Source organism: Myxine glutinosa, chromosome 1 (genome assembly GCF_964187855.1).
Source record: "Myxine glutinosa chromosome 1, kmMyxGlut1.1, whole genome shotgun sequence".
NCBI classification, from domain to species: Eukaryota; Metazoa; Chordata; class Myxini; order Myxiniformes; family Myxinidae; genus Myxine; species Myxine glutinosa.
The window spans coordinates 144,020,262-144,047,860 of NC_136261.1; the positions used below are offsets into that span (position 1 = coordinate 144,020,262).

A 27,599-nucleotide genomic window follows, 5' to 3' on the forward strand; every position below is an offset into this window, starting at 1 on the left:
ATACAGAACACCTGATTGCAAGTTTCCATATATAGTCAGGTTCACTATGTTTTTTCGTTCAAAATTTTGGTAGATTAGCAAAACTATACATTTTTGGAATATTCAGAGCATGTGGAATCCAAAAATTAATGTTTACATGTGCGTAGACACCTTTGCGAAAATGACACTCAGGACAGTGATGAAGATCTGTAAAAGCATATTCCTGAACGGTATAGACCTCGTAGATCCTGTGGATAGGACTTATAGTTCAATCTGATACTACCTACAACTTCCTATAACAACCTATAACTTCAAAGGACTTGCAATATCATGTATTATGTAATACAGTTATATCACAAATATAAAGACAATGGTTTTCAATTACCTTTGTTTGTTGCTTTTCTATAATCCTGAGCACTATTTTGAGGCCTTTATTGGATTCCTTGACCCAGAAAACATAGGATTAGCATATTTAATTAAGTCTCTAGGTTGACTAGAAGCCGAGATCGCGCAAAATATGTATTTTATGGTGGCCATTTTCTAAATCCAAAATGGCGGCCATGAAGGTGTCTGTGCAAATGCCAACATTGATTTTCAGATTCTCCATGCTCTGAAGATTCCAAAAATGTATAGTTTTGCTAATCTACCAAAATTTTGAAAGAAATTATATTTGTTAACATAGTGAACCTGACTATCTTCATCACTGTCCTGAGTGTCATTTTCGCAAAGGTGTCTACGCAAATGTAAACATTAATTTTTGGATTCCTCATGCTCTGAATATTCCAAAAATGTATAGTTTTGCTAATCTACCAAAATTTTGAACGAAATTATATTTGTTAACATAGTGAACCTGAGTAATAACAGAATTTCCTCATGCAATAATTATTCAGCAAGTGCTGCTCATGCACCTACAATGTTTTAGAGATGACAGGAAGCATTCTGAGCAAATTTGAAAGTCTTTTTTAAAAATTGAATTTTTTTTTTTAAACAATTGATTACAATGTCAGATATCTATCAGAAAATGATAGGAATTAAATAATTGGACACTTTCAAGCAGGGTCTTCCATGATCCATGTTATAAGGCTATTTAATGTGAGGAGAGGAACTGTTTATGATCTCATTAGCTGTTATCAAGTCACTGGATCAACAAGAGATATGCCAAGAGTGGACCTCACAGGATATTGAATTCCACTCAAGGCCGATGCATTTGCACACCCCATCTACGAAATTTGTTTCAAACGGGACAAGTTTCAACATGGCCGCAAGTTGTCTCCGTGATTCAGGAATTTGTGCTCGCCATCCTGTTCAATATCCAAGACTTGCACTGTGACACATCAAAACATGTATGCAGTGGTCAAATCATCACTTCCAATGGACACAGTAGCAATGGCCAAGAATTGTGTTCAATGACAAGTCCAGATTTCTCTTGAAAGGCCATGCAGGGGATCTACAGAAGACACAATGAGCGATACGCCATAGTTTTTTTAAATCCAGAAAGCCTCAGATTTTGGACATGGAAGGGTCATCACGTGGGGTGGTATTACTGAGACCTTTCGCACCAAATCTATCTGTATCCATTTCAATCTGAGGGTAGATCTATAAATTAATGAGTTCTTGCAACAATATGACACCAACACGCTAGTCCAGGAATAATTTTTATGCACGACAATGTCTTGCTCACAGGGCCATTTGAACAAGGAATGTTGATGGCAATGCCACCATTAATATCATGACAACCTAGCCTGCCATTTCGCCAGATTTAAATCCAATTGAACATCTCTGTGATGTCATTGGAATCTTGCCAAGACAGCCACAGACCCTCTGAGCTGAAACGGGGGCTGATTCGGGCGTGAAATGCCATTGCCCATGCTCAGATTCGAGTGATCATATGAACAATGCGATGATGATGCAATGAAACGATTGCTGCAGGAGGTGGACATACGCTGTATTGAGATTTAATTATTTCCACGTTGGATCGCTGTTTGAAAACATTCGCCAAAACGAGGCATCATGTGATTAGGTCGCAATTAAACGTTCCTTATAATTATTCAAAATGTATGTCTGTTAGGGTTTTTCACCTAATCAGTGTCCCATGATGTCACATATGATAAATAAATCGCATCAACAACAATCGCGTAAGTTCGGTTTTTTATGGCAGAGAGTATTTTTTTTTTCCTTGCTGATCTCCATTGACACCAAACGGATGTGGAATTTAGTGGTGACCTTTGACCTCGTGTCGCTCGATAATTTTGTGCAATTTTTGCAAGTTTGACTGTGTTATGGCATCATTAGGCTTGAGCTGAAGAGCCTGCAGGTAGTACGCTTCAGCCTCATGCAGACGCCCGTTGAGGTGCAGAATTGCTCCGAGGTTCATGAGTGCTGTCGGTTGCTGCAAAACAAAGATTCTTTAGTTTGAAGATGCACAAAACATTTAAGCAACAATAAAGAGCAATCAGACATCGCAAACCCTCACCAGGATGTATTTTCCGTGGTTTTTAAGGCTTTTGTGTTAAAACAAATATGGCGGCCGAACCACGTGACAGATGATGTGATCATTCTTTTGTTTTCTAAACTAATTTATTTCGAGATTATGCTCAAGAAATTTCATCTTGATCGGATGAAGTTTTGTACTTGTCGAATTATGACGTCATAATGGAGGCACCTATGACATCATCATTAACATATTTTATTCCCCATGGAGAGTTCTTTACAATGAGCCATGTCTCAATTTTTTCTATTCAGCGCTTTTGGAGATATAGAGGTGAAAATTTTTCAAAGATGGCGGCCGAACCACGTGACCGATGACATCATTATTTTTTTTCTCCACCAATTTATGCCGACATGGCGCTCAATAAATTTCATCTTGAAAGGATGAAGTTTTGTACTTGTCGAATTATGACATCATAATGGAGGCACCTATGACATCATCATTAACATATTTTATTCCCCATGGAAAGTTCTTTACAATGAGCCATGTTTCAATTTTTTCTATTCAGCGCTTTCGGAGATATAGAAGTGCAAAGTTTTTCGGTTTTTCCAAGATGGCGGCCGAAACACGTGACCTATGACGTCATAATTATCATTAAAAATTATACAGGTGGAGTTGCACCTCTGGTGAAAATTTCCTCTCAATCTGACCAACGGTTGCAGAGAAAATCATATTTATTCTGTGCGGACAAACAAACAAACAGACAAATAAACAGACAAACAAAGACAAACGGACTCAAATGCAATACCCTCTCCTCCGGCGAGGGTAACAAAATGTAATTTGAAGTTTTTTTTGTGCTGATTGCAGAAAATTTTAACCAGGTTCTCATCCTCTAGTTGGGTTATGATTCATTGCCTGTTTGCAATGCAGACATCAAAAAATATTATGAAATATATTTGTGTATTATGAGTTACAATAAAGAGCTATACATGTCATGACCGAAGTCTCTCAATGTAACTGACCAAAATGGAACAAGTATATATTTATTTCCTATAAAAAATGTCCTCACCGAGTTTTTCAACACTGTGCTTGGGTGGATAAAAGAGGATGAAGGATGAAATGGACGAACGAGAACAGTTACTGCATTCAGCATTCAGATGGTGTGGGTTCATTGACCGTTTTCCCAAAATATTTATCGCAATGCACTCTGTCCGCATGATTATCACAAAGTGTGGCAGAGATGTATAACTCATGTAAAAACGATTCCTCTTCCAGGACTCATAAATAAGGCTTGTTAACGTAGGACAGGCACATGTTTTAAGATGTATGAGCTGAATTAAATGCACGGCCTTGCGCTTGACAGACCAGGTGCTGGAAATAAACTTATGTCATGAAAGTTTTGCAGAAAGACTTTCCAAGTTTAGAGCATCTTTAAATCAGTCAGGTTAAAGGTTTAAATTGTGAAACTGACCTGTGAGTTGATTTAGTAGCATAAATGCCAAAAAACACATTCACACCCCCCCAAACCCCCACCCCACCCTCCTCCCCGCACACTGCACACACCTACTACATTGAGCTGCAATTATTAATGCAAAAGTAAATCTCTGCCTTATCCTAGTTTCCCTCTCACACATCACTTCTATTGTACTTCTCTCTTTTCTCTATATTTTCAAAAGGTAAAAAAAAATCTGCAAAGGACTTCTGTGACCATTGGACTGACTCAATCTGTAAATTTTCCCACCCGGATCTCTCTCAATGGCAAATATTCCCTTCTGGATTTGGTAATGACCAACTTAGCTGACAATGTATCTTACTCGGCCTCTGCCCCAATTGGCTCATCTAATCATGTGCTTGTGAAAGTCAACATCTCTCTGGCCATCCTCAGAGAACAGCCTCAGCACCGGCGAGTCTGGAAGTTCACTCAAGCAAACTGGCAGGGACTACAAGCAGCCATCACACTTCAGGACTGTTCTCCTATACAGTGCATTCAGAAAGTATTCAGACCCCTTCACTTTTTTCACATTTTGTTATGTTGCAGCCTTCTGCTGAAATCGTTCAAATTCATTTTTTCCCTCATCAATCTACACTCAAAACCCCATAATGACAAAGAGAAAACAGGATTTTAGAAAGTTTTGCAAATTCATTAAAAAGAAAAAACTGAAACATCACATTGACATAAGTATTCAGACCCTTTGCTATGACACTTGAAATTTAGCTCAGGTGCCTCCCATTTCTCTTGATCATCTTTGAGATGTTTCTACATCTTGATTAGAGTCTACCTGTGGTAAATTCAATTGATTGGACATGATTTGGAAAGGCACACACCTGTCTATATAAGGTCTCACAGCTGACAATGCATATCAGAGCAAAAACCAAGCCATGAGGTCGAAGGAACTGCCTGCAGAGCTCAGAGACAGGATTGTGTCGAGGCACAGATCTGGGGAAGCCTACAAAAAATTTCTGCTGCATTGAAGGTTCCCAAGAGCACAGTGGCCTCCATAATTCTTAAATGGAAGAAGTTTGGAACAACCAGGACTCTTCCTAGAGCTGGCCGCCCGGCCAAACTGAGCAATCGGGGAAGAAGGGCCTTGGTAAGAGAGGTGACCGATTGCTCAGTTTGGCCGGGCGGCCAGCTCTAGGAAGAGTCCTGGTTGTTCCAAACTTCTTCCATTTAAGAATTATGGAGGCCACTGTGCTCTTGGGAACCTTCAATGCAGCAGAAATTTTTTGTAGGCTTCCCCAGATCTGTGCCTCGACACAATCCTGTCTCTGAGCTCTGCAGGCAGTTCCTTCGACCTCATGGCTTGGTTTTTGCTCTGATATGCATTGTCAGCTGTGAGACCTTATATAGACAGGTGTGTGCCTTTCCAAATCATGTCCAATCAATTGAATTTACCACAGGTGGACTCCAATCAAGGTCGAGAAACATCTCAAAGATGATCAAGAGAAATGGGAGGCACCTGAGCTACATTTCAAGTGTCATAGCAAAGGGTCTGAATACTTATGCAAATGTGATATTTCCGTTTTTTATTTTTAATAAATTTGCAAAACTTTCTAAAATCCTGTTTTCTCTTCGTCATTATGGGGTATTGAGTGTAGATAGATGAGGGAAAAAATGAATTTAAACGATTTCAGCATTAGGCTGCAACATAACAAAATGTGAAAAAGTGAAGGGGTCTGAATACTTTCTGAATGCACTGTATGTACCGTCCCTGATATTAATTCAGTCTGGGAATTCTTCCACAGAAATCTGCTCTCTCTCATGCACAGATTCATCCCATCTCGGCTTCAGCTATCTCTCCTACCCATATTGCCGCCCTTGGTACAATGAATCCTGTGGCGAGGTAGTTACTTTAAAACCACTTGCTTTCCCCTGCTGGAAGGCAAATCCAACCAAAGGCAACGAAAGATCATTCCACAAAGCTCTCAACAAGTGTGTGTCTACACTCAGGTGAGCTAGAAACAACATCTGTACAATGTCAAGAATGAGCTTTCAAACTTGTCTCCCTCCTCTAAAACCTGGTGGTTCCTTGTTAAGTCTGTCTCTGGTGTATGCTTCCCCTTTCATCCCTTCACTCACCTAAAATGGCACCACAGCCGACTCTACTCGTGAGAAGGCCGAAACCTCAATTCCGTGTTTGCTTCAAAATCGTGCATCCTTAACCACCCCCCACCCCTCCTCTTTCTCTGTACCTAAACTACCGAATCATACATAACTGCTTCTGGATTTTGCGTCTTTTGCACCTGAGAATATGGAAAAGTTTATGGCATCCCTCAACTCTGACATGGCAACTGGACCGGACCACATCAGCAAACATGTCCTAAAAAAAACTGCTCTGCTGCTCTTGCACTTCCTCTGTCTGCCCTTTTCACCCTCTCATTTACCACAGGTCATCTTCCATCTGCTTGGAAATCAGCCAACAACACAGCCATGCATATAAAGCTGCAAACAATGATCCCCTCAACTAAAGAGCAATGACCTTATTTCCAATCATCAGCAAGGCCATGGAATTCATCATCACAGTTGACATTAAATCATTCCTTTTCTCCAATAGTCTAATTTCACATCATCAACTTGGATTCAGACCTGGTCACTCCACCTTGGACATGCTGCTTCTACTCTCCCAACAATGGACGGAGGCCCTCAATATCAGACACGAGATCAGGGGCATCTCCCTTGACATATCTTGAGCTTTCGATAGTCTGGCATCCTGCCTTGCTCTCCAAACTGTCTATCTGCCTATGGAATCCAAGGCCAATTCCACTCTTGGATTACTGATTTCCTCCACTTTTGTAGCCATGTGGCTCTCAACAGAACACTTTCTTCTCTCCCTGTCAAGGCTGGAGCGCAGGTGTACTGCTCTCTCGCATGAGCACCAAGGCAGTGCCCTCGGCCCCATTTTATTCCTTTTTTTTTTTTTTTTTTTTTTTTGTATACTGAATCGAGGCTCGTGAAAGAGCTAACATTTACTTCACAAACAAATCAACCAGACAAACAAAACACACAAAAAGCGGGAGCGGAAAACAAGATGGGGAGAGAAGGTGAAGCACACAAACACAACATTTGAGAGCAGGGAGATGTGTGGAAGGGAGAGGGCTTGGGGGGAGGAGGCATGGGAAGGGGGATCCGTGTTTGGAAAATCCGATGTTTCCATCCGATGGAAAATCCTCTTTGTCTCTTTGCTGATGACTTCACTCGCTGCCGTGTCATCCCGCATCCTTCTGGCAGACAGGTAGCAGCAGCCTTTCCTCAGAGTTGACAAAATCACAATCTGGTCAAACACCTGGAACATGTCTTTCAATCCTGAGAAATCTCACACATTCATTCATTCATTCATTCATTCATGCATTCATTCATTCATTCATTCATTCTCTCTCTCTCTCTCTCTCTCTGTCTCTCTGTCTCTCTCTGTCTCTCTCTGTCTCTCTCTGTCTCTCTCTCTCTCTCTGTCTCTCTCTGTCTCTCTCTGTCTCTCTCTGTCTCTCTCTCTCTCTCCAAAAGAACTGTACTGCAAATCCTCCCATCTACTTTCTTAACAACCATGTCGAAGAGGTTCAGTCACTCAAACCCGTGTGTCTCCCTCTCAGCCATGATCTCTCTTGGACAAGCCACATTTCAAAGTTGGACTACAAAGCCAGATGCCGACTGGGCATGCTCCATCATGAAAAGTCCTTCCTTGGTACACCTGCACTCCTATCCACTTACAAGGCTTTCATCCACAGCTTGATGGAGTACTGCTCTCCAACTATGGGCTGGCTCCACTACCTCATATCTTGCTCAGCTTTACGCCTTGGAAACCAAAGCTTTCAAGATCATTGGAATCTCTAGCGATAAAACTGAGTCCATGGGTCTATCACTTCAGCATCATCGACAGGTCGGTGGTCTCTGTCTTCCTCCACCTCATTTCTGGTCTTGCACCCTCTGCCCTCTCCTTTCTCTGCCCTCCCCTCCCCCCCCATGTATCTGCTGGACGCACACTGTCCACCAGCAACCCTGCCCTGTTTGCCTCCAAATCTCATGTACCCAACCAAACCCACTTTGCTCTGATCTGCCCTGACATCCTCCATCCATCCAGGTCAATGCTTGGGGGAAATCAGAGCTACTCACAGTCTTCAAAGCTTTATGGAGTTCAATGGAGTACTGTACTCCCTATGGGATAATGCCCCAGCATTACATCTATTCTTCTGGATTGTGTGGAATCTAAAGTTCTCAACATTATTGGAATCTCCTGCCATGAAACTGAACCTCAAAGTCTGTTGCTTTCACATTGCGGGCAGGTTGATGATTTCTCTGTTTTCTACTGCCTCTTCTCCAACAGGATGCCCACCCACATTCTTCCAGTAACCCGTTCTGGTTAAACTTGCAAAATCCAGGCTAACTGCCACCTCAACTCCTTTGTTCCTCGCTTCTCCTATCTATGGAACCGGCTAATTCTGGAGGACATGCTTTCCCACTCTTCTCTCAAGGTTTTCATGTATTACCCCAATTCACCCTTCCTAACCCAATCCTCTTGCTTGCTACTTTCAGTGTTTCCTCCCCTTCGTTCCCTCTTCCTTTCTTGTTCTTTATTCGCTTACTGGTTGTCCCCAATTTATTGATATTCCACCGCCATTTTAACCTTGTTCTTCCATGAGTCTTTTGAAGAGAAAAGAAAAAAGAGGTACACAGCAGTAGTTGTGATGTCTTACATTTGGTTGGAGGTTGGACGCCCGACGATAATGCACCTCCGCAGCCTGATTCATCCCGGCTTGTCTGTGATTGACGAACAAGCAGAAATGAGTGATCGTAGCATTCAATTTTAAATTAATTTCCACTTCCTTTTTGTCATCAATCTACAGATTATATCAGCTCCCATGAATAGTCCCACACTACATAATCGCACTTTTATCTTTTCCCATGCAAATATTCTTCTGTAGTACCCTTTATCAATGTTCTCTCAAATACAGCTGGTCCACAGAGAAAGGTTGCCTTATAATGGCAATTTCAAGTTGGGCAGAAGGTCATGATCGATACAAGACATCTTGAAGCAAGGCGATATGAAGCATGCGAAGGAATAAGGTACGCTAATATTGCTTTTCCACTTTGTCTTCAGACATGGAAGAAACTGTCTTTCATGATAAGATTTTCTGTCAAAATAAAATTTCTCCATGAAAAACAATCAATTGTTTGTGTGCTTCCCCTTCTCTCCCCATCTTGTCTTCCGCTCCCTCTTTTTACATATTTTGTTTGTCTGGTTGATTTGTTTGTGAAGTAAATGTCAGCTCTTTCACGAGCCTCGATTCAGTATACAGAAAAAACAAAAAAACAAAAATTAGGAAAATGTTAAACCGAACAAGCAAAATATATCGAAATTTTGAAATGATAATAAGATTGTCTTGATGACGTATGTGAGTATATACCAATGGAACTGAATTTCTATTCAGGTTACAATGATGATGTCAGGGCATCGTTGAGAGAGAGGAAGACAAATGATGAATTGCGAAAGATGATGGGAATATTGCCTGTGATTGATGCTGTGAAGAGGAACAGGTTGAGATGGTTTGGTCATGTATTGAGGAAGGATGAAAGTGACTGGTTGAGAAGAGTGATGGAAGTTAATGTAGAAGGAAGTAGAGGACGGGGAAGACCGAGAAAGACTTGGCTAAAGATGGTGGAAGAAGAAATGCGGGCAAGGGGGTTAACAAGGAGAGATGCAGAAAATAGGGCAAAATGGAGAAGATTGTCATGGGGACCACAAGGCTAACCCCCGCTCTAGCAGGGAACATGGCCTTAAAATGCATGTTGTGTTGTTGTTGTTACAATGATGAGTACCAAATGCAAACCTTCACATTTTATACAGGCTGGCAGGATAACATAGAGGTATGTGCAACTCGCCATTGAACTTTCTCGCCTTGGGTTCGAATCTTGGCTCAGCAATAATCTGACAACTTGTTTTTTCCCATGCTGTGCGATACATCAATGTATGCACCCTCCATCGGAACCATGTTGAGCTGGAGGACCCGTTTGCCAGCACTGCGGGCATTGGTGGTCGTTAAAGATCCGACGGTGTCTTTCGTGAAAAGTTGGCACATTATCGCCACCACTCTTTTTATTTATTTATTTTCCCCCCACTCTCTGAGCAAATTACAAATTTTCGCACTCAAATTAAGTATCTTGCGACGAAGTGGTGATCGCTGTCTCGGATTGCGATTGCTTCCAAAGTCAACCTTGGCATGCTTCTCGACTTGTCATGACACCACAAAGCTGCGTCAAATTTATAGACCTCATTATTATTACAATTTATAGAAGTTTTCAAAACATATAACTGCAGCACAAGATGCAATAAATATCTAGGGCAGTTACAACCAAATCCTCTGAAGGAGATCTCTTCCGTTTTGCATATTATATTGTTCGTTTTGGAATTCACATATTTGATGCATCACCAAACCGTCTTAAAATGAAATGACGGATACATCAATACATATCCTCTCCATCTGGAACACTGTTTTTTTTTTTTGATAGAAGCATAAGCAATCCCCTGCACAATAATACGTAATTTAAATTCAGTCGTGTCAAAGGAATTACCACAGGCATAATGGATTCCAGCCACATACCTGCACATGTGTGCTGTACTGAAGATTATTTCAAAATCCTGGCTGTCCTTCTCTGCTGCTTTTTCGGCAATACTGGCTGCTTCAACAAAGCGATTCTGCTCAGCCAGGAACTGTGCTGAAAAGACAAAAAGGGTTCATTATGAGGCAAGATGCACACTGGGTGAGTAAACCCCAAAAGGCCTTTGCAAATGTTTGTCAGTATGAAGGTGCAAAAATAATTAGCCATAACCACCATAATGCATGTAGCTGTTCCCTTTCCTGGGATCCAGTGTGATGGCCCTGTGGAACAGATTTTCAGCTTCCTCTCTGCGATTCTAATCAAAACAAATAGAAAAAAAATGGACCTTCAGCTTCCTACTTTGATGCTAAGTGCAACACAAAATGCAGCATATTTGGAGTTATTTCTGAAAGATATTAAAAGCTGAAACCCAAACAGCTCCAGAGAACTCAAAGCCGATACACAGCGACCTGTGCAATTTTCCGAAGCCATCAAATTGTTCGAAGTAATCTTCGTAAAAAACAACATGGTTGTGAGAAAAAAACGTATAAATATACAAAGTGGCCAATTAATGTAACAAGAACAGATCCATTCAAAGTACACCATCCCCATGCCAAATAAATAAATAACATATCCTCCAGTGTGCAACATTGCCCGGCAATGCCACCATGCAGCACATGGAGACGGATTATTATTTATTTTTTTGTATACAAGATCGCGGCTCGAGTAAGAGCTAACATTAATGACAAAAAAAAAACATGAACTGACACATAAAACATATAATAAAGGGAGCAGGAGACAAGATGGGGAGAGAGAGGGAAGCACACCAGTACAACAGTAGAGAACAGGGACATCGGGAGATCTGTGGGAGGGAGGAGGCTTGGGGATGGGGGGAGGGGGCAAGGGAAGGGAGAGGCAGTGGAAGGGAGGGGTGGGAGAGGTAAAAACAAATGGACACTGCTCGGACTTACAGGAAAGAAGTCGGTATTTCAAAAAAGTGGATCTGGGGTGAATTAACGGAGGTAGAAAAGATCAAGGTTTTGGATGGGGGAAGATAAGAGATGGTGGTGAACAGCTGTTTTAAAGACCTGGAGGGAGGAATAGGACTGAAGAGAGTGAGGGAGTTTGTTCCAGAGGCGGCATAAAAGAGGAATGAAAGAGTGAAGGTGAGCAGAGAGTCTTGATTTTGGCAGTTTCAGCAGAAGAGGGTTCCTCGCAGATCTTGTGCGACCTGAAGGAATATTTGTGGGACAGAGCACAGACAGACCTGGGGGAGCTAGGCCGGAGAGGGGTCGGTAGAAGACAGAAAGACCACCAACCTGCCTGCGGTGAGTGAGTGAAAGGCCCTCAGAATCAGCTTCATCGCGGGAGATTCCAATGATTCTGAAAGCTTTGGTTTCAACTGCGTGAAGCTGAGCTAGGTGTGAGACAGGAGCACCAGCCCAGAGGGGAGAACAGTATTCCATTGAGCTGCGGATGAAAGCCTTGTATGTGGTGAGGAGCTCAGGTAGGCCAAGGAAGGACTTCGCATGATGGAGAATGCCCAGTCGGCGACTGGCTTTTGGGGCTAGCTTGGAAATGTGGTTTTCCCAGGAAAGATCATGGCAGATAGTGAGACCCAAAAGCTTGGGCGACAGAACTTCTTGGAGAGGATTGTTGAGAAAGTAGATGGGAGGGTTGTCCAGACAGTCTTTTCGGAGAGACAAAGTGAGAGTGTGAGATTTATCAGGATTGAAAGACGTGTTCCACTTGTTTGACCAGTCTGTTATTTTGTCCAGGTCTGCAGAGAGTGAGGAGGCTGCTGCCTGCCGATCTAAGGGACGAGGAATGGTGTGGCAGAGAGTGGAGTCATCAGCTAAGAGATAGAGAGGATTTTCGAGAGAGTCCGCAAGCCATGCGTGGAGGTTTCCCTGGATACCATAAGAGGAGAGTTTGGTGAGCATGGTGGGGTGCCAGACCGTATCAAAGGCACGTGATATATCAAGGGAGACAGGTCTGATTTGCTGTTTGGCATTGAGGACCTCCATCCATTGTTGAGACAGCATAAGCAGCATGTCCAGAGTAGAATGACCTGGTCTGAAACCAAATTTATGGTCAGAGATCAAGCCATTGGAGAAGAGGAAGGATTTGATATCCGAAGCAATGATGGATTCCATGACTTTGCTGATGATTGGGAGCAGGCTGATTGGTTTATAGTTGCAAGGATCTGTTTTCGCACCTTTCTTATGTAAAAATTGGGAGGGAGCAGTGTACAATAATTGATTGATTAATTGCATAATTAAAATAAATAAATAATAATCTTAAAATAATTAATTTCTTAATAAATTGGCTAATAGCATACCTAAACCATCACTGTTTCATCTGAATCTGTAATTTATTGAAATTAAATAATGAAGTGAATTAAAATAATAATTAAATTAATTGATTAATTGAAAACTTAAATAATTAATTGATGAATTGATTCATCAATAAATCAAAAATACCCTTTACAGCCAAATCAGGCTGGAAAATTGGTAGTGTAAGTCCCTGTCATGTCCAAATATCAGCTTCTTAGCTCTAAAGGTGCTTGAGATATTGCCCAGATGAGAAAGAAAATAAATAAGTACTTAATTAATCGATAATAATTAAGTAACTCATCAATAAATTGATTAATCAAAAAACAAAAAATACAGTTTTTGACAAAGCACTTTAATTAATTGATTGAAGAAAAAATGAAAAATCATGTTTTTGCTGAAGCACTTGCTCACTACTGTGACCAAATTTCAGCTTCCTAACCCAAATGATGGTTGAGATATCACCCAGACAAACAAACAAATGAAAAATCACTCATGGAGCGGTACTTGGCAAAAGAGAACAAAGTAGAATGGCACTCAGTAGAGCATCCTTTTGACCTCAAAAATAATTGGGGGTTGAAATCTGTGATCTGATAGGCAAATCGTCTTCAAATTTTAAGTTAATTGGATGAAAATTGACAATTTTAGAAATTTGGCCTATGTTGACCTTTTGGCCTATGTTGACCTCAAAAATAGTTGTGGTTGGTTTCAGTAAGCTGATATGCTGATTAATAAATCAGATGAAAATTGAAGATTTTAAAAATTTGAAAAAATTCGTTGACCTTTGGCCTATGTTGACCTTTTGACTTCAAAAAGATATAGGATTTTGTCGGACCACAAACTCTGCCATTTGGTGAAGTTTTTGGGAAGATCGGTTTAAAATTGTGACCTGCAGACAAGTATAAGTGAGTGGACAGACAGACAAACACACACAAACACACACAAACACAAACACAGAAACATACACACACATAAACAAACACACACACACACACACACACACACACACATACACACACACACACACACACACACACACACCACACACACACACACACACACACACACAAACAAACAAACACACAAACCGGAGTGATCAACATACTTGTCAAAAACAAGACCAAAAGTCTAACAGCAGCGTAGCGGGGCTTGTAAAATATTATAAACCACAAACACGCAAGATTAGCTTGTTAAACAGTCGCTAATGCTGTTTATAACATTAAACAAAGAAATCTGGAGGAATCCCGACATCAGTGAGGAAAGTTTTACTTACAGAACTGAGGGAAGATCTACTGTAATCTCTATACCCCACAAGGATTGGGTTAATAACATGCGATCAAAAAAACGAGGCGAATTCCTTACTTCCATGGTTGTTAGTACCGTACACCACTCATCATTGATTCATGAACCATACACCACTTCAATCCATTAACTTTGTATTCACGTCATTGGGATTAAAGTGTTCTGGTCATATTTACTATATTATTATTAGGTTTACTCTCCATGAAATGGAGAGTAACCTATTATTACTGCAAGAGTTTTTCTTATTATTATTCTTCCACCCTATTTTGCACCTCCGAAAACTTCATAATTAAGTTTCTCAGCAACCGCTGGTCGGATTGACAGGAAATTTTCATCACATGATCGGCTTGGCTCGTATAATTTATTTAATGCTAATTATGACGTCAGAGGTCACGTGGTATGGGCGCCATCTTGTAAAACACCTTCAACTTTACCCCTCTGTATCTCTGAAACGGCTCAATGGAAAAATTTGAGGAATGGCTCATTCTAAAGAACTCTGCAATGGGAACAAAAAATATGTTTATTGAGTATATTAAAAATGCTAACGTTAAGAGGTTAGAATTCGTCAAACAATTTTTCTCCCCCGAAAATGACATTTTTTTCCCAGATGCTTAGTTAAAAAAAACTCAGAATGCAAAAAATTTCGAAGTCATACATCACATGGTTCGGACGCCATATTGTTTTTCTTGAAAAACCACGAAAACCCCTTTTTCTCCGCAACGGCTGAACGGATCGAGCCCAAACTTGGCATGCATATTCGCATACCCATGACAAACAAAAGAGCCTTCGAGCATGTCACATGTTTTCAGAGTTATGACGTTTTTAAGCATAAACTAGATATGGTATGACCTCCATACTTTGTGAAGATATCGAGTGGAAACTTTACACAAATGTTCCTCATGGGGGGATGTTTCAACGTTTCTTGAGACGTTTTGATAAGTCACATGGTTTGGCCGCAATAAATAATGGAAGGAAAATCCTAAAAAGCTTCTAACTCTTGAAGCACTGCATTTATCGACTTGAATTTTTAATGCAATGTAGCTCTCATCAGTCGGAACAAGTGTGCCAAATTTCAGGATGATTGGATGTACGGTCTCGAAGCTATAAGTCTTTATTGTTTAAAGAAGAAGAAATACACCATTTTGTCCTGCAGGCCATGTCTCCCAGTGCTATTGCCATTTTAAGTTTTAATTTCCTTTAAAAACCAATTTCTCTGCAATAATTGGACCGATTGAGATCAAAGTTTCACCATAGGAGGGACTCGGTCTGTGGAATTTTTTTAATGCTAATTATGATGCCACAGGTCACGTGGTTCGGCCGCCATATTGTTTTTCATGAAAACACGAAAACTCCCTTTTTCTCTGCAACGGCTGAACAGATCAAGGCCAAACTTTGCAGGCAGAATCGCATACCCATGACGAACAAAAAAGTCAGCGAGCATGACGTCATGCGTCACATGGTTTCAGAGTTATGATGTTTTAAAGCATGAACCTTGAAAACCTAGCTCCTCCCTCATTTTTGATCCAATCGAGGGAAAACTTCACAGATCTGTTCAGCATGTCAGTCTACTAGAATGTCATTTTGGAATTTGCGATAGGTCAAATGGTTCGGCAGATATCGTTAATTAAACGAAAATATTTTTTAAAAATTGATATCTATTGAATCGCGTTATTGATCGATGTGAAACTTCATATTATAGTAGAAGTCATGAAGAGTAACAAGTGTCCAAAATTTCAAGATGATTGGATGTACGGTCTGGAAGCTAGAAGTTGTTATTGCATGAAGAAGAAGAGGCCTGGGGTGTGCAGATTTAATTGTTCATCACATGCACAGACTGAAGGGATCATTGGACACGATCTCTCGCGATCATTTTAACCTCAAATAAAATTATAATTTAAAATATGTCAATAGCTGCGGTATATTAACAAACGAATAAAACAGATTTGGTCAAATTCTGACTTTTTTTTAAAACTCAATCGCATTTGACAGAGTTGTGAGAAGCTGAAAAAGAAGAAACCTCGCTTGGCTTCTCAGATAAAATAAATAATTCTGGCTCTGCAATTTCACGTTTATTTTCTTTTAAAAATCGCTTTTTCTGCAATCATTGCACGGATTGACATGAAATTTTCACCACAGGTGCGCCATATGATGTGTTTGTGTGTGTGTGTGTGTGTGTGTGTGTGTGTGTGTGTGTGTGTGTATGTGTGGATGTGCGTGTGTGTGGATGTGTGTGTGTGTGTGTGTGGGTGTGGGGGGGGGCGGGGTGGATATGTGCGCGTGTGGTAGGGGGGGGGGTGCGTGTGGAGGGGGGGTGGTGTGTGTGTGTATGTGTGGAGGGGGGGGGGTTGGTGTGTCTGTGTGTGTGTGTGTGTGTCTGTGTGTGTTAGGGGTGGGGGGATGTGTGTGTGTGTGTGTGTGTGTGTTTGTGTGTGTGTGTGTGTGTGTGTGCGTGTGTGTGTGTGTTGGGGGTGGGGGGATGTGTGCGTGTGTGTATGTGCATGTGTGTGGATGTGTGTGTGGGTGTGGGGGGGGGGGTTGGATATAGGTGGATGTGTGGGGTGGGGGGGGGGGTTGGGGTGTGCGTGTGGAGGAGGGGGGGTTGGATGTGTGTGTGTGTGTGTGTATGTGTGGAGGGGTGTGCATGGGGGGGGGGGGAGGGTTGTGGGGGTGCTTGTGTGTGTGTGTGTGTGTGTGTGTGTGTATCGGGGTTGTATCCAAGGGGGTTGTGTGAAAGCATGTCCAATGAAAGTGGGGTTGTATCAAAAGTGGGGTTGTATCAAAAGTGGGGTTGTATCAAAAGTGGGTGCGAGTAAACCGGTCATCACTGCCAGCAGTTTTAAAGTGGCAGTTCTAGTTATTATTATTACTATTATGAAAACGATACTACTGAAATGATACACTACTGTATTAAGAAACCTGGGCTAAATTTGTCCGAAACGACCCAAAGGTGAAGCATGCGGCCTAAGGCCGTATTGTTGGAGGAGCCATAAACCCGATGGTTTCGATATTTGATGATTATTTTAACAATTGGTTTGTTTGTGTTTCACACTGAATGAAAAACGTAGCGGTAGAGCATGGCGACTGCGATATATGACAGGTTTGATGATATGCTCGGCCTGAACGAAATTGGAATCAAAATGCTGGTGTGGAGAGTCAGCCGCAGTACTGCCGTAATGACATCAGATGTAATCACATCACCCTGTCATGTGACCCGATCCTCAGCTCTGATTGGTATACGTTTGAGGGGACATACAGACGGACAAACACTGTTCTTGACGGCTTTGCCCTATGGGCTACGCCATAAAACATTTCTTTTTGCCAAGTAACAAGAAAACAAACAAGAAACCAAAGTGAAAACTGAGTACTCCCTCGGGGCCCGGTATTGACGTAATGCAGCGCCTGGAGATTTGATAGGAAAGGAGAAGTGTACAAAAAAAAAATCTAAAGAGAAAATTCAAGGAAAACAACAATGGTCTGATGTTTAGGTCAGGGGTTGGCTTTCATCAGGTACTGTCTGAATGTTGGTTAGCCAATTGATGGTTTAAGTTACGGAACTTATTTTGTTTCTTGCTGTACAACATCCACTTGCACATGTGGCAGTCCAAAGAGAATTAACCAAAATTAGGAAGAGGAGGTGTAAAAGGCCACACACATTGGAAAGCAGTCACTGAAACAAAGGCTCTGTTACAAAGTTACAAAGAGCAGGTTTTCTCCATACCAAGCCATACTCAGGTTGGATGTACCGTCATTGCCAGGAGTTTGGCGTAGGTCAAATGGACTGGAATATGGTCGGGCTTGGACTTGATTGATTCTTTGTACCAGTATTCTGCTTCTCGTAGGTTGTTAAGTCGCAGGTGAGCCTCACCTAAAGGCAAAGTGCAATTTAATCTGTACCTTTAAAGTATTCATTATGAAGCCTTTTCTACAACAGCTGGATTTATTATACATTAGAACTATCAAGGTAGTGGTATTGCAATGCATAATGCGGGCAGAGCATTGCACTTCCAGATGTCCATTTAAATACTTATCTGCATGACTTACCCATCATGTTGTAGAGACTTTGGGGGGCAAACTGCCTGGGCATTTTCTTCACAGCTTCGATAAAAGTAAAAATCGCTTCCTGAATAAAATATATGAAAAGCAAGGTTATTTTAAATAAAAAGGTTTATGGCAATAATGTGATGCTGTGCGATAATTACCTTGGCCACGAATGTTGATGGAGGTTATGTTTCCCTGTCTGTTTGTCTTTCAACAGGATATCTCAAAAATTTGTGGATGGATTCTGACGAAATTTGTTGGAGAGGTTTGTTATGTGACAAGGACGAAATTATTCGATTTTGGTTAAGATGCGGATCCGGTTCAGTTACGAGAATTTTAAAAGCGATTCTTAACCTTTGAGAGCTTGGCTAAATTCGATATATAGCACGAGATCTCAAAAAGTTATAGACGAATTTATACGAAGCATGGTGGACAGATTGGGTGTGTGACAAGGAAGAATTGATTCATTTGTGGTGAAGATCCGAATCCGGTTCCGATACGATTCAGATCCGGATCCGAATCGAAGGATTCTTCGGCATTGAGAAATAGGGCCGAAAACGATATATATATATATATATATATATATATATATATATATATATATATATATATATATATATATATATGTATATATATATATATATATATATATATATATATATATATATATATATATATATATATATATATATATATATATATATATATATATATATATCTATATACATATACAGACTTGGCATTTAATATGGAATATTTTTTTTTCCTTGACTTGGGTTTACTTTCTCAACTCAGTATATCAATCTGGTGAGTTTCTTTTACACTTTGGTGATTTATTTGTTAAAAGAACCATGTCACTGATTTGTCTGTCGAAGCAAGAAGTCACCAACAGGATTATATCACAGGTGGCGTGGCAAAATGTACGGACAGGTGCATTTGATGATTGGCTTCACAGTCGGGTATACAAGGGTTGTTGCATTCTGTATTAGTGGAAAACAACTGCTGCACGTCTCCAAAAGTTATTGCCGCTTCCTCTGGAGATGGTCCGTCAACTCAACAATGCTGTTTGTCATGGAGTGGTGGCTTTACGAAATTACGGCATGAAACAGCGTGCTATTCCTCGGCAGTATGGCATCACTCAATGTCAGGTGTCAAAGATCCTGAAACGAAATGCTCAGAGGGGTGTCCCTACTCCAATACCGAGGCCAGGACGTCCGCGCAGAACCACAAGGAGGGATGATCACCAGCTGCACCGGTTAGTCCGCAATGGCCGTACCAAGTCAGCTAATCGGCTTAGGGCTGAGTGGCAGCAACTGACAAATGTGCCTGTATCCAGAAGGCTAGTCAACCAACGACTGGTTCAAGCAGGCTATCGTGCCAGGCGTCCCCTGAGAAAGCCACTCCTGACCAGACAACACAGCCAGCGCCGATTGCAGTGGGCCAGAGAGCACCGTCAATGGCAGCCAGGACACTGGAATCACATGATCTTCAGTGACGAGTCTAGATTTCTGGTCTATCGTCAATATGGCCGCGTCTGAGTGTGCAGACAAGTGCATGAAGCCTACAACAAAGATTGTATAGTGCCAAGAGTCCAAGCTGGAGGTGGTGGGGTGACCGTTTGGGCTGCTTTTCATGCAGGGGGCAGAACTGACTTGGTTGTCCTGAATGGAAACCTGAACCAGTTCAAGTACAGAGCCATTCTGGAAGAAACATTGCTTGTATTTGCTTGTGCAGCCTTTCGAGGAAACTTTGTCTTCCAAGATGACAATGCACGGCCTCATCGTGCTCGCATGATCCAACACTTTCTTGCTGACCGTGGTGTAGAGCATATGGTGTGGCCTGCCATGTCCCCGGATATGAATCCAATAGAGAACTTGTGGGCAGAATTAACGCGTCAAATCGACCACTTGGACCAGCAGCCAACCTCTGTGCGTGAATTGCAGCAGGCTATTGTCACTGCATGGCAAGCGATTCCTGTCCAAACCTTGGCAAATCTTGTGAACAGCATGCCTCAACGTGTACGTGCTCTCCTGAATGCTCGTGGGGGTTACACGAAGTACTGAACTGTAATTTTACTGTCTGTAATCCCAGTCGTAATTTAAATTTTGTTTTTGTTAAAAAAAAATTTGGCTAATGTGCAAAATAAAGAGATACTTCTGGAAAACGTACAGAAGTTTATCTCAGTGCTGTCCATGAATTGAGTTCGATATCAGTTTGCATCACTTTCAAAGATCAATTTATTTGTTTCGAAATGTCAAATGTGGTTTTTGTTTCTTTTAAAGGTCACATTAACAAAATGCAGAATAATTTCAACATAATTCCAATGAACTTTTGGTTCTAAGACATCTTGAAAAGTAAGTTCACCCCCACAAAAAAAATATTCCATATTAAATGCCAAGTCTGCATATATATATATATATATATATATATATATATATTTATATATATCTATATATATATATATAATAATAATAATAATAATAATAATAATGCATTTATTTTATATAGCGCTTTTCAGGAAGCCCAAAGACGCTTTGACAGAGTGCAAAACATAATGCATAGCAAAACATAAAAACAATTGCAAAAAAAGAAGAATCAATAGGGAAATATTCAAAGCACAAAGGAGGGAGAAGGAGAGGAGATAGTCAGGGGTTAGATGCTGTGGGTTAAATGTTGAATGCAGTGTTGAACAGGTGGGTCTTGAGTGATGTTTTGAATGTGGTGAGTGAGGAGGAGTCTCTGATGGTGTGAGGTAGCGAGTTCCAGAGGGTGGGAGCAGCGATGGAGAAGGCCCTGTCCCCCCAGGATCTAAATTTGGTCCGGATGGGGGGGGGGGGGGGTCAGGAGGTTGGTACCAGCAGAGCGGAGGTTGCGGGTGGGAGTGTGTCTGGAGAGGAGGTCAGCCAGGTAGGATGGGGCCAGGTTATGGAGGGCTTTGTAGGTCAAGAGGAAGATTTTGTACTGGATTCTCTGGGAGATGGGGAGCCAGTGAAGCTTGTAAAGGACGGGGGTGATGTGGTCACGGGTCCGGGAATGGGTGAGTAGACGGGCAGCGGAGTTCTGAATGTATTGGAGTTTATTGGTGATTGTTGAGGGTGAACCATAAAGGAGGCTATTGCAGTAGTCCAGACGGGAAGTGATGAAGGCGTGGATGAGGATTTCTGCAGCCACGGAGGAGAGGGATGGACGGAGACGGGCGATGTTTTTCAGGTGAAAGAAGGCTGTCTTTGTGATCTGTTTAGTGTATTTGTCGAAGGAGAGGGTTTGGTCAAAGATGATGCCAAGATTCCGGATGTGAGGGGAGGTGGATACTGGGAAACCGTCGATGTTGAGGGCAAAGTTATGGGTGGACTTGGTGAGCGTTTTTGGGCCAATGATGATTATTTCAGATTTATCACAGTTAAGTTTGAGGAAGTTGATTTGAAGCCAGGATTTTATTTCAGTGATGCAGTTTGTCAGGATAGAGTGGGTGGCGGTGGAGATGGACTTGGTGGAGATGAAAAGCTGGATGTCATCGGCGAAGCAGTGGAATTGGAGACCATGACGGCGGATTAAGTGACCGAGGGGGGACAGGTAAAGGATGAAGAGGAGGGGGGCAAGAACTGAACCTTGGGGGACACCTTGGGGGAGGGGAGCAGTGGGGGATTTGCAGTTATTGATGGAGATGAACTGACGTCTGTCAGAGAGGTATGATTTAATCCAAGGGAGGGCAGTGCCGGTAATGTTAAAGGTGGTTTCAAGTCGGGTGAGGAGGATGGTGTGATCGATGGTGTCAAAGGCGGCGCTGAGGTCGAGGAGGATGAGAATGTTGAGGTTGCCAGCGTCAGAGGAGAGGAGAAGGTCGTTGGTGATTTTGAGGAGAGCAGTTTCAGTACTGTGGTTGTGGAGCGGAATCCGGATTGGAATGTTTCATACAGGTTATTGGCAGAGAGGTGATGTTTGAGTTGAGTGGCTACAGCACGTTCCAAAACCTTTGACAGAAAGGGTAGGTTGGAGATGGGTCTGAAGTTATTTAGGGTGTCAGGGTTTAGTCCAGGTTTTTTCAGAATGGGGGTAACAGCAGCAATTTTGAGGGATGGTGGGACGATGCCTGTAGACAGGGAGGAGTTTATTGTTGCAATGATAAGTGGAGAGAGAGCAGGAAGGGAGGCCTTGACAAAGCTGGAGGGGATGGGGTCAAGAGTGCAGGTGGCAGTTTTCATTCCGATGAGGAGTTCAGAGAGGTCAGTAGGGGAGACTGGGGAGAATTGAGACAGGGGATGGCAGGATAAGGGGGGGCAGGTGGTTTGAGGGGGAGCGGGTGCGGCGGTGGTCAAGCTGTTGTAGATGTTTTCAATTTTGCGTTGGAAGAATGAAAGGAAGGAGATGCAGTTGTCTATTGTGAATGACTGGGTGGTGGTGTTCAGGGGGCTGAAGAGTTTGTTTATTGTAGAGAAGAGTGCTTTTGGGTTTCCGGAGCCAGAGTGGATAATTTGAGAGTAGTAGGCAGAGCGGGCGTGGGAGAGGGCATCTTTATAGTGTTGTATGTGGTCCTTGTAGGCCTGGGAGTGAACTGTGAGACCTGTTTTATTGCGGAGTCTTTCAAGTTGGCGAGCACGAGTTTTCATCAGGCGGAGTTCAGGGGTAAACCAGGGAGCAGAATGGGTGAAAGAAACTGTTTTGGTTTTTATAGGCGCAAGTTGGTCAAGGCAGGAGGAGAGAGTGTGGTTGTAGTAGTCAGTGAGGTCAGAAGGGGTGTGGAGGTCAACGAAGGGAGAAGTGGACATTTTTTCAGAGAGGGTCGATGAGAATGAGGTAGGTGAAAGAGCGTTTAGCTTACGGAAGTTGATAGTGCGATAATGCCTTGGTGCTGGGGTGGGGATGTTGATGGTCAGAGTGATGGCTAGGTGGTCAGAGAGAGTGAGGTCGGAGCCAGAGAGATGGTGCAAAATTAGTCCAGTAGAGCAGACAAGGTCCAAAATGTGACCACGGTTATGGGTAGGAAAGTTGACATGTTGAGTGAGGTTAAAGCAGATGAGTAAATCAGTGAAGTCAGTGGTTAGCGTGGAGTCAGTGGAGTCCATGTGGATATTGAAATCACCAAGGAGGAGGATTGAGGGGGAGAGGGAACATAGCTGGGTCAGAAAGTAGGAGAAGTCAGACAGGAATGATGGGTGTGGTTTGGGAGGGCGGTAGACAACAGCCATGACTGACTGTGTGTGACCAGAGAGTTTAAAAGCCAGGTGTTCAAATGATGGAGCAGATGAGATGGAGATGAGGTTGGTCTTGATGTCTTGTCGGTGAATAACGGCAATTCCACCACCTCGGCCCTCCGAGCGTGGTTTATTGATGTAAGAATATCCATTGGGTGTTGTGAGGTTGAGCGTGTAGTAGTCCAGTGGTTGTTGCCAGGTCTCAGTGAGACAGAGAAAGTCCAGTTTATTTTCCAGGATGTAGTCGTTCAGGATGAGGCATTTGTTGTTGAGGGACCGGGTATTGAACAGGGTGAGCTTGATGTTGTTTTGTACGGCGGGTATGAATCCAGGTGATTTGGCCAGGGTTCGCAGACAGGAGGTGCGATTTTGTGCGTTGTTGTGACCAGGTGTGTTGGGACGATGAGTGGGAGTGCGCTGAGCCGACCAAAGGATGGGGATGGAGTGACCTGATTGTAAATAAACAAACTTACGACCGTAGCCACGGTGAATGTACCTGGGTCGACGCAGGAGTCCATTCGATTTGATTGCAGAGATGCATGATGGGGTGGAGCGGGTTTTAAGCAGGAGAAGCCTTGCGGCGGAGTACCGCAGAGCCATGCCAGCAGGAGCGAAGGGACGAGCACGAGGCCAAGGGTGAGGAGGCGAAACAATCGTCACAACCCACGGGAGTGGGCCCGAGGAAACAGCGAAGGAGCCGAGCAGGTGAAGCCAGGAGCAGAGCCGGGACCATGCAGAGGGCAGACAGGAGCGAAGAGACGAGCACGAGGCCAAGGTTGATATATATATATATATATATATATATATATATATATATATATATATATATATATATATATATATATATATATATATATATATATATATATATATATACATACATATATATATATATATATATATATATATATACATATATATATATATACATATATATATATATATATATATATATATATATATATATATATATATATATATATATATATATATATATATATATATATATATGGCACGATATCTCAAATAGGTATGGCCGGATTATGACAAAACGTGGTGAATGAGTTGGTTAGGTGACAAGAATAAGCCGATTCAATTTTCGTTAAGGTTCGAATCCAGATCCGGCCCATCGGTGGATACATAACGAAAACTGCTCACCCCGGTGGAGGTATGCACTCTACCGATTGCCGTTGTAGCTCTCACTGTATCTAATAGGAGTAAAAGTGTTTTCTGGTGTCCTAAAGATCGGTATGAGCCTTGCTTGAGATTGCTGACATTTTTTAAATTTCACCACAATGTGGGTAATTTAGCAATACTGCATGTACTTCCTTTCCTATCCATGTCGATGTTACTAGGCGCTTTGTAGATGAGTAGTGCAGAGGAATTGATACATTTACAAAAATGGCAAAGATCTGGAGAAATGACCTCATGCTGAAAACAATAATAAACTATAAAGAGCAATCAGATATTGCAGACCCTCACCAGGACTTGTTTTGTGTGGTGCATTTTGTGTGACAAATAAATAGAACTGTACTGAATGAAAGGTCATTGATTACAAGTGAAAGGTCTAAATGCTCTAGGTGTAAAGGGGAAAGGGCTGAAAATTTGTAAAGGTCAAATTGTGTAAAGGTCTGAAAATGTCTAAAGGTTCATGGTCAAAAGTGTCGATAGGGTCTTAAAAGTTCGAATGGGTGGGTCTAAAGGGTGTGATTTAAGGTCTAAAGGTTCAGAATTGTCAAATGGTCTCAAGGATGTTAAAATCTCTAAAAAGAGTCTAAAGGTTAAAGGGGTCTCTAGGGTCTTAGGGTTAGAAAGGGTCTTCGGGTTCTGGGGATCTTAGGGGTGTAACGGATGTAAAGGATCTACAGGGTTTAGGGGGCTGAGGGTACTAAAGGGTCTAAATGGTCTCAAGGGTCTTAAGGGTCTTGTTGGGTCTTGGGGCTCTTAACGGTCAGTCTCAAGGGTATATAGTGGTCTAATGTAATTAACACACGTACTCACGTCCTGTGCAGACAGACATACAGACAAATGAAAAATCACTCACAGAACAACACTTGGTAAAACAGAACAAAGTAGCATTGCACTCAGTAGAGCAGCCTTTTGACCTCAAAAATAATTAGTGGTTGAATTCAGTGACCTCATATGCAAATCGTCTTCAAAGTTTAAGTTAATCTGATGAAAATTGACAATTTTAGAAATTTGGCCTGTGTTGACTTTTTGGCCTATGTTGACCTCAAAAATAGTTGGTGGTTCGTTTCAGTTAGCTGATATGCAAATCCGATTCAGATTTCAAGTCACTCGGATGAAAATTGAGGATTTTAGAAATTTGAAAAAAGTGCTTGACCTTTGACCTATGTTGACCTTATGACCTATGTTGATCTCAAAAATAGTTGGTGGTTGAATTAATTTAGCCGATATGTAAATCCTATTCAAATTTCAAGTCAATCGGATCAAAATCGAGTATTTTAGAAATTTTAAAAAAAGTGGTTGACCTTTGGCCTATGTTGACCTTTTGACCTCAAAATATATAGAATTTGTCAGACCACAAACTTTACCGTTTGGTGAAGTTTTGTGAAGATTGGTTTAAAATTGTGTCCTGTAGGCAAGTATAAGTGAGCGGAGAGACAAACACACAAACCGGAGTGATCAACATACTCGGAATTATTATTTTTTTTGGCCAAGTAACAAACTGACAAACTGACTACGCTCTCCTCTGGCACAGGTAATTATATCACAGGATATCATGGTTGCGCTCTTGTATGCTTCTATCTGTTTTTTCCCAGAGCTATCTGAGATGCCAACTGAACATTGTGCAGTTGCAATAAAGAGACCTGTGGCCTGATGCAAAGCAGGTGATTTGTTGGGGCAGAGAGATGGCAGGGAAAGATTAAGGAGCACATTGCAAAGCTCCAAACACGTAGTGTGCATGTTTCCTCGTTACACTTTGATGCTTTCCAGTGTTGGTAATGTGGGGAATTGGGATGTGGGTGTATGTAATGCTAGTGCTTAAGGTGCACAGATTTAGTAAGTGAGATGTGATTCCCAAACAAGCAAAATTTTAAAAGGAATTTTGAGATGTGTGAGGGATTGAATGAGCGCATATCCAGACAATGCTGCAAGGTGAATGGCACGGTGTCCAGTGCAGTGGAATTGTGTTTCTGTGTTATTCTGTTACAGAGAAGGTGCATGTCAAGCCAACCAGCACAGCATGGATGTCGGCACATTGACAGCACCTAGAAAGCAGCAGGAGCTGCTCTTAGTGCAGAAACAAAATGACACGGTTGCGTTGGCACAAAAGGAAAGTAAGTCTTTCTGAGATGATTTCTCCAATCTTTCAATGTCCCACAGAATTTCCAAATGTGATGCAGAAGGATATGCAAGCCGATCAAATGTACAGATATCACCTTCGCTCACAGGCATCAGTTTCTCAACAGTTGAAAAGAAAATTCAACAATTATCTTGTGTGATTGTGGCAATGTCTCCATTGGCGGGTACCCGTAAGTGTCGTTTCACGGAAAAATGAATTCCAGTTAAAGAATGAATCTGGTTCAACACAGTTGCACATTTTTTACACTGATGAAAAGCTCGTCTGATTGAAGCTGAAAAAGATATCCGAAGAACCTGAATAGGGTAATTTTACTGTTCACTAGAAGGTGAAAAGCACTTTTTGCTGGGATAAGGCCACTCTTAAGACACAGATTTCACAATTTGAGTAATAATTTAGGAACAAGATTGTATTGCCCATGAAAAATTATTTAAAAAGAACATGTTGAATGGAAAAATAGCAGCCTTACTTGGTGATGCTCCTTTTCGTGCAGCACTTTTCCCAGGTTGTACAAGCAGCTAGTCACTGATGTCATATGTGCCTGCGGATCCTTGAGCCTCTCGTCAGAAATGTTGGCACATGTGCGGAAAACCGTTTTTGCTTCCTCCGTCTTTCCTTGGCTCGTGAGTATTATTCCAGTGTTCAAATAGGCTGCTGCAAACACGTACACAAGTGCACATCCAAACATGGACTCTATCTCTACTACTATCTCAAAAGATGATTTAATGCATTGCTAAATAAGAATTCTGTGAAAATAATTTTTGACTAGAATTGGTGTAAAGCTTCTTCTTTTTTTTCCCCCCATATACAGAAATCTTGGGTCATGGATGAGCTAAACGACAAATGGCAGTAGGTTCACAGAATGACCGAAGAACAAAGGGGAACCCCAGTTCCATTCCATTGAGACAAA

General features: G+C 41.9%; 1 protein-coding gene across 2 annotated transcripts in view; it reads right to left on the reverse strand.

The window, feature by feature from the left end:
- Positions 1-964: 964 nt before the first annotated feature.
- TMTC2 (transmembrane O-mannosyltransferase targeting cadherins 2) overlaps positions 965-27,599 on the reverse strand; it is a 253,470-nt gene continuing 226,835 nt past the window's right edge. For both annotated transcript variants that reach the window (XM_078777820.1, XM_078777816.1), the window contains 7 exons: positions 27,159-27,343; positions 18,176-18,254; positions 17,878-17,999; positions 10,734-10,815; positions 10,502-10,616; positions 8,597-8,660; positions 965-2,368 (listed from right to left, as the gene is read on the reverse strand). In XM_078777820.1, the coding sequence (XP_078633946.1) occupies positions 2,192-2,368; positions 8,597-8,660; positions 10,502-10,616; positions 10,734-10,815; positions 17,878-17,999; positions 18,176-18,254; positions 27,159-27,343 (824 nt within the window). In that variant the 3' untranslated portion in view covers positions 965-2,191. The remainder of the gene's footprint in view (positions 2,369-8,596; positions 8,661-10,501; positions 10,617-10,733; positions 10,816-17,877; positions 18,000-18,175; positions 18,255-27,158; positions 27,344-27,599) is intronic.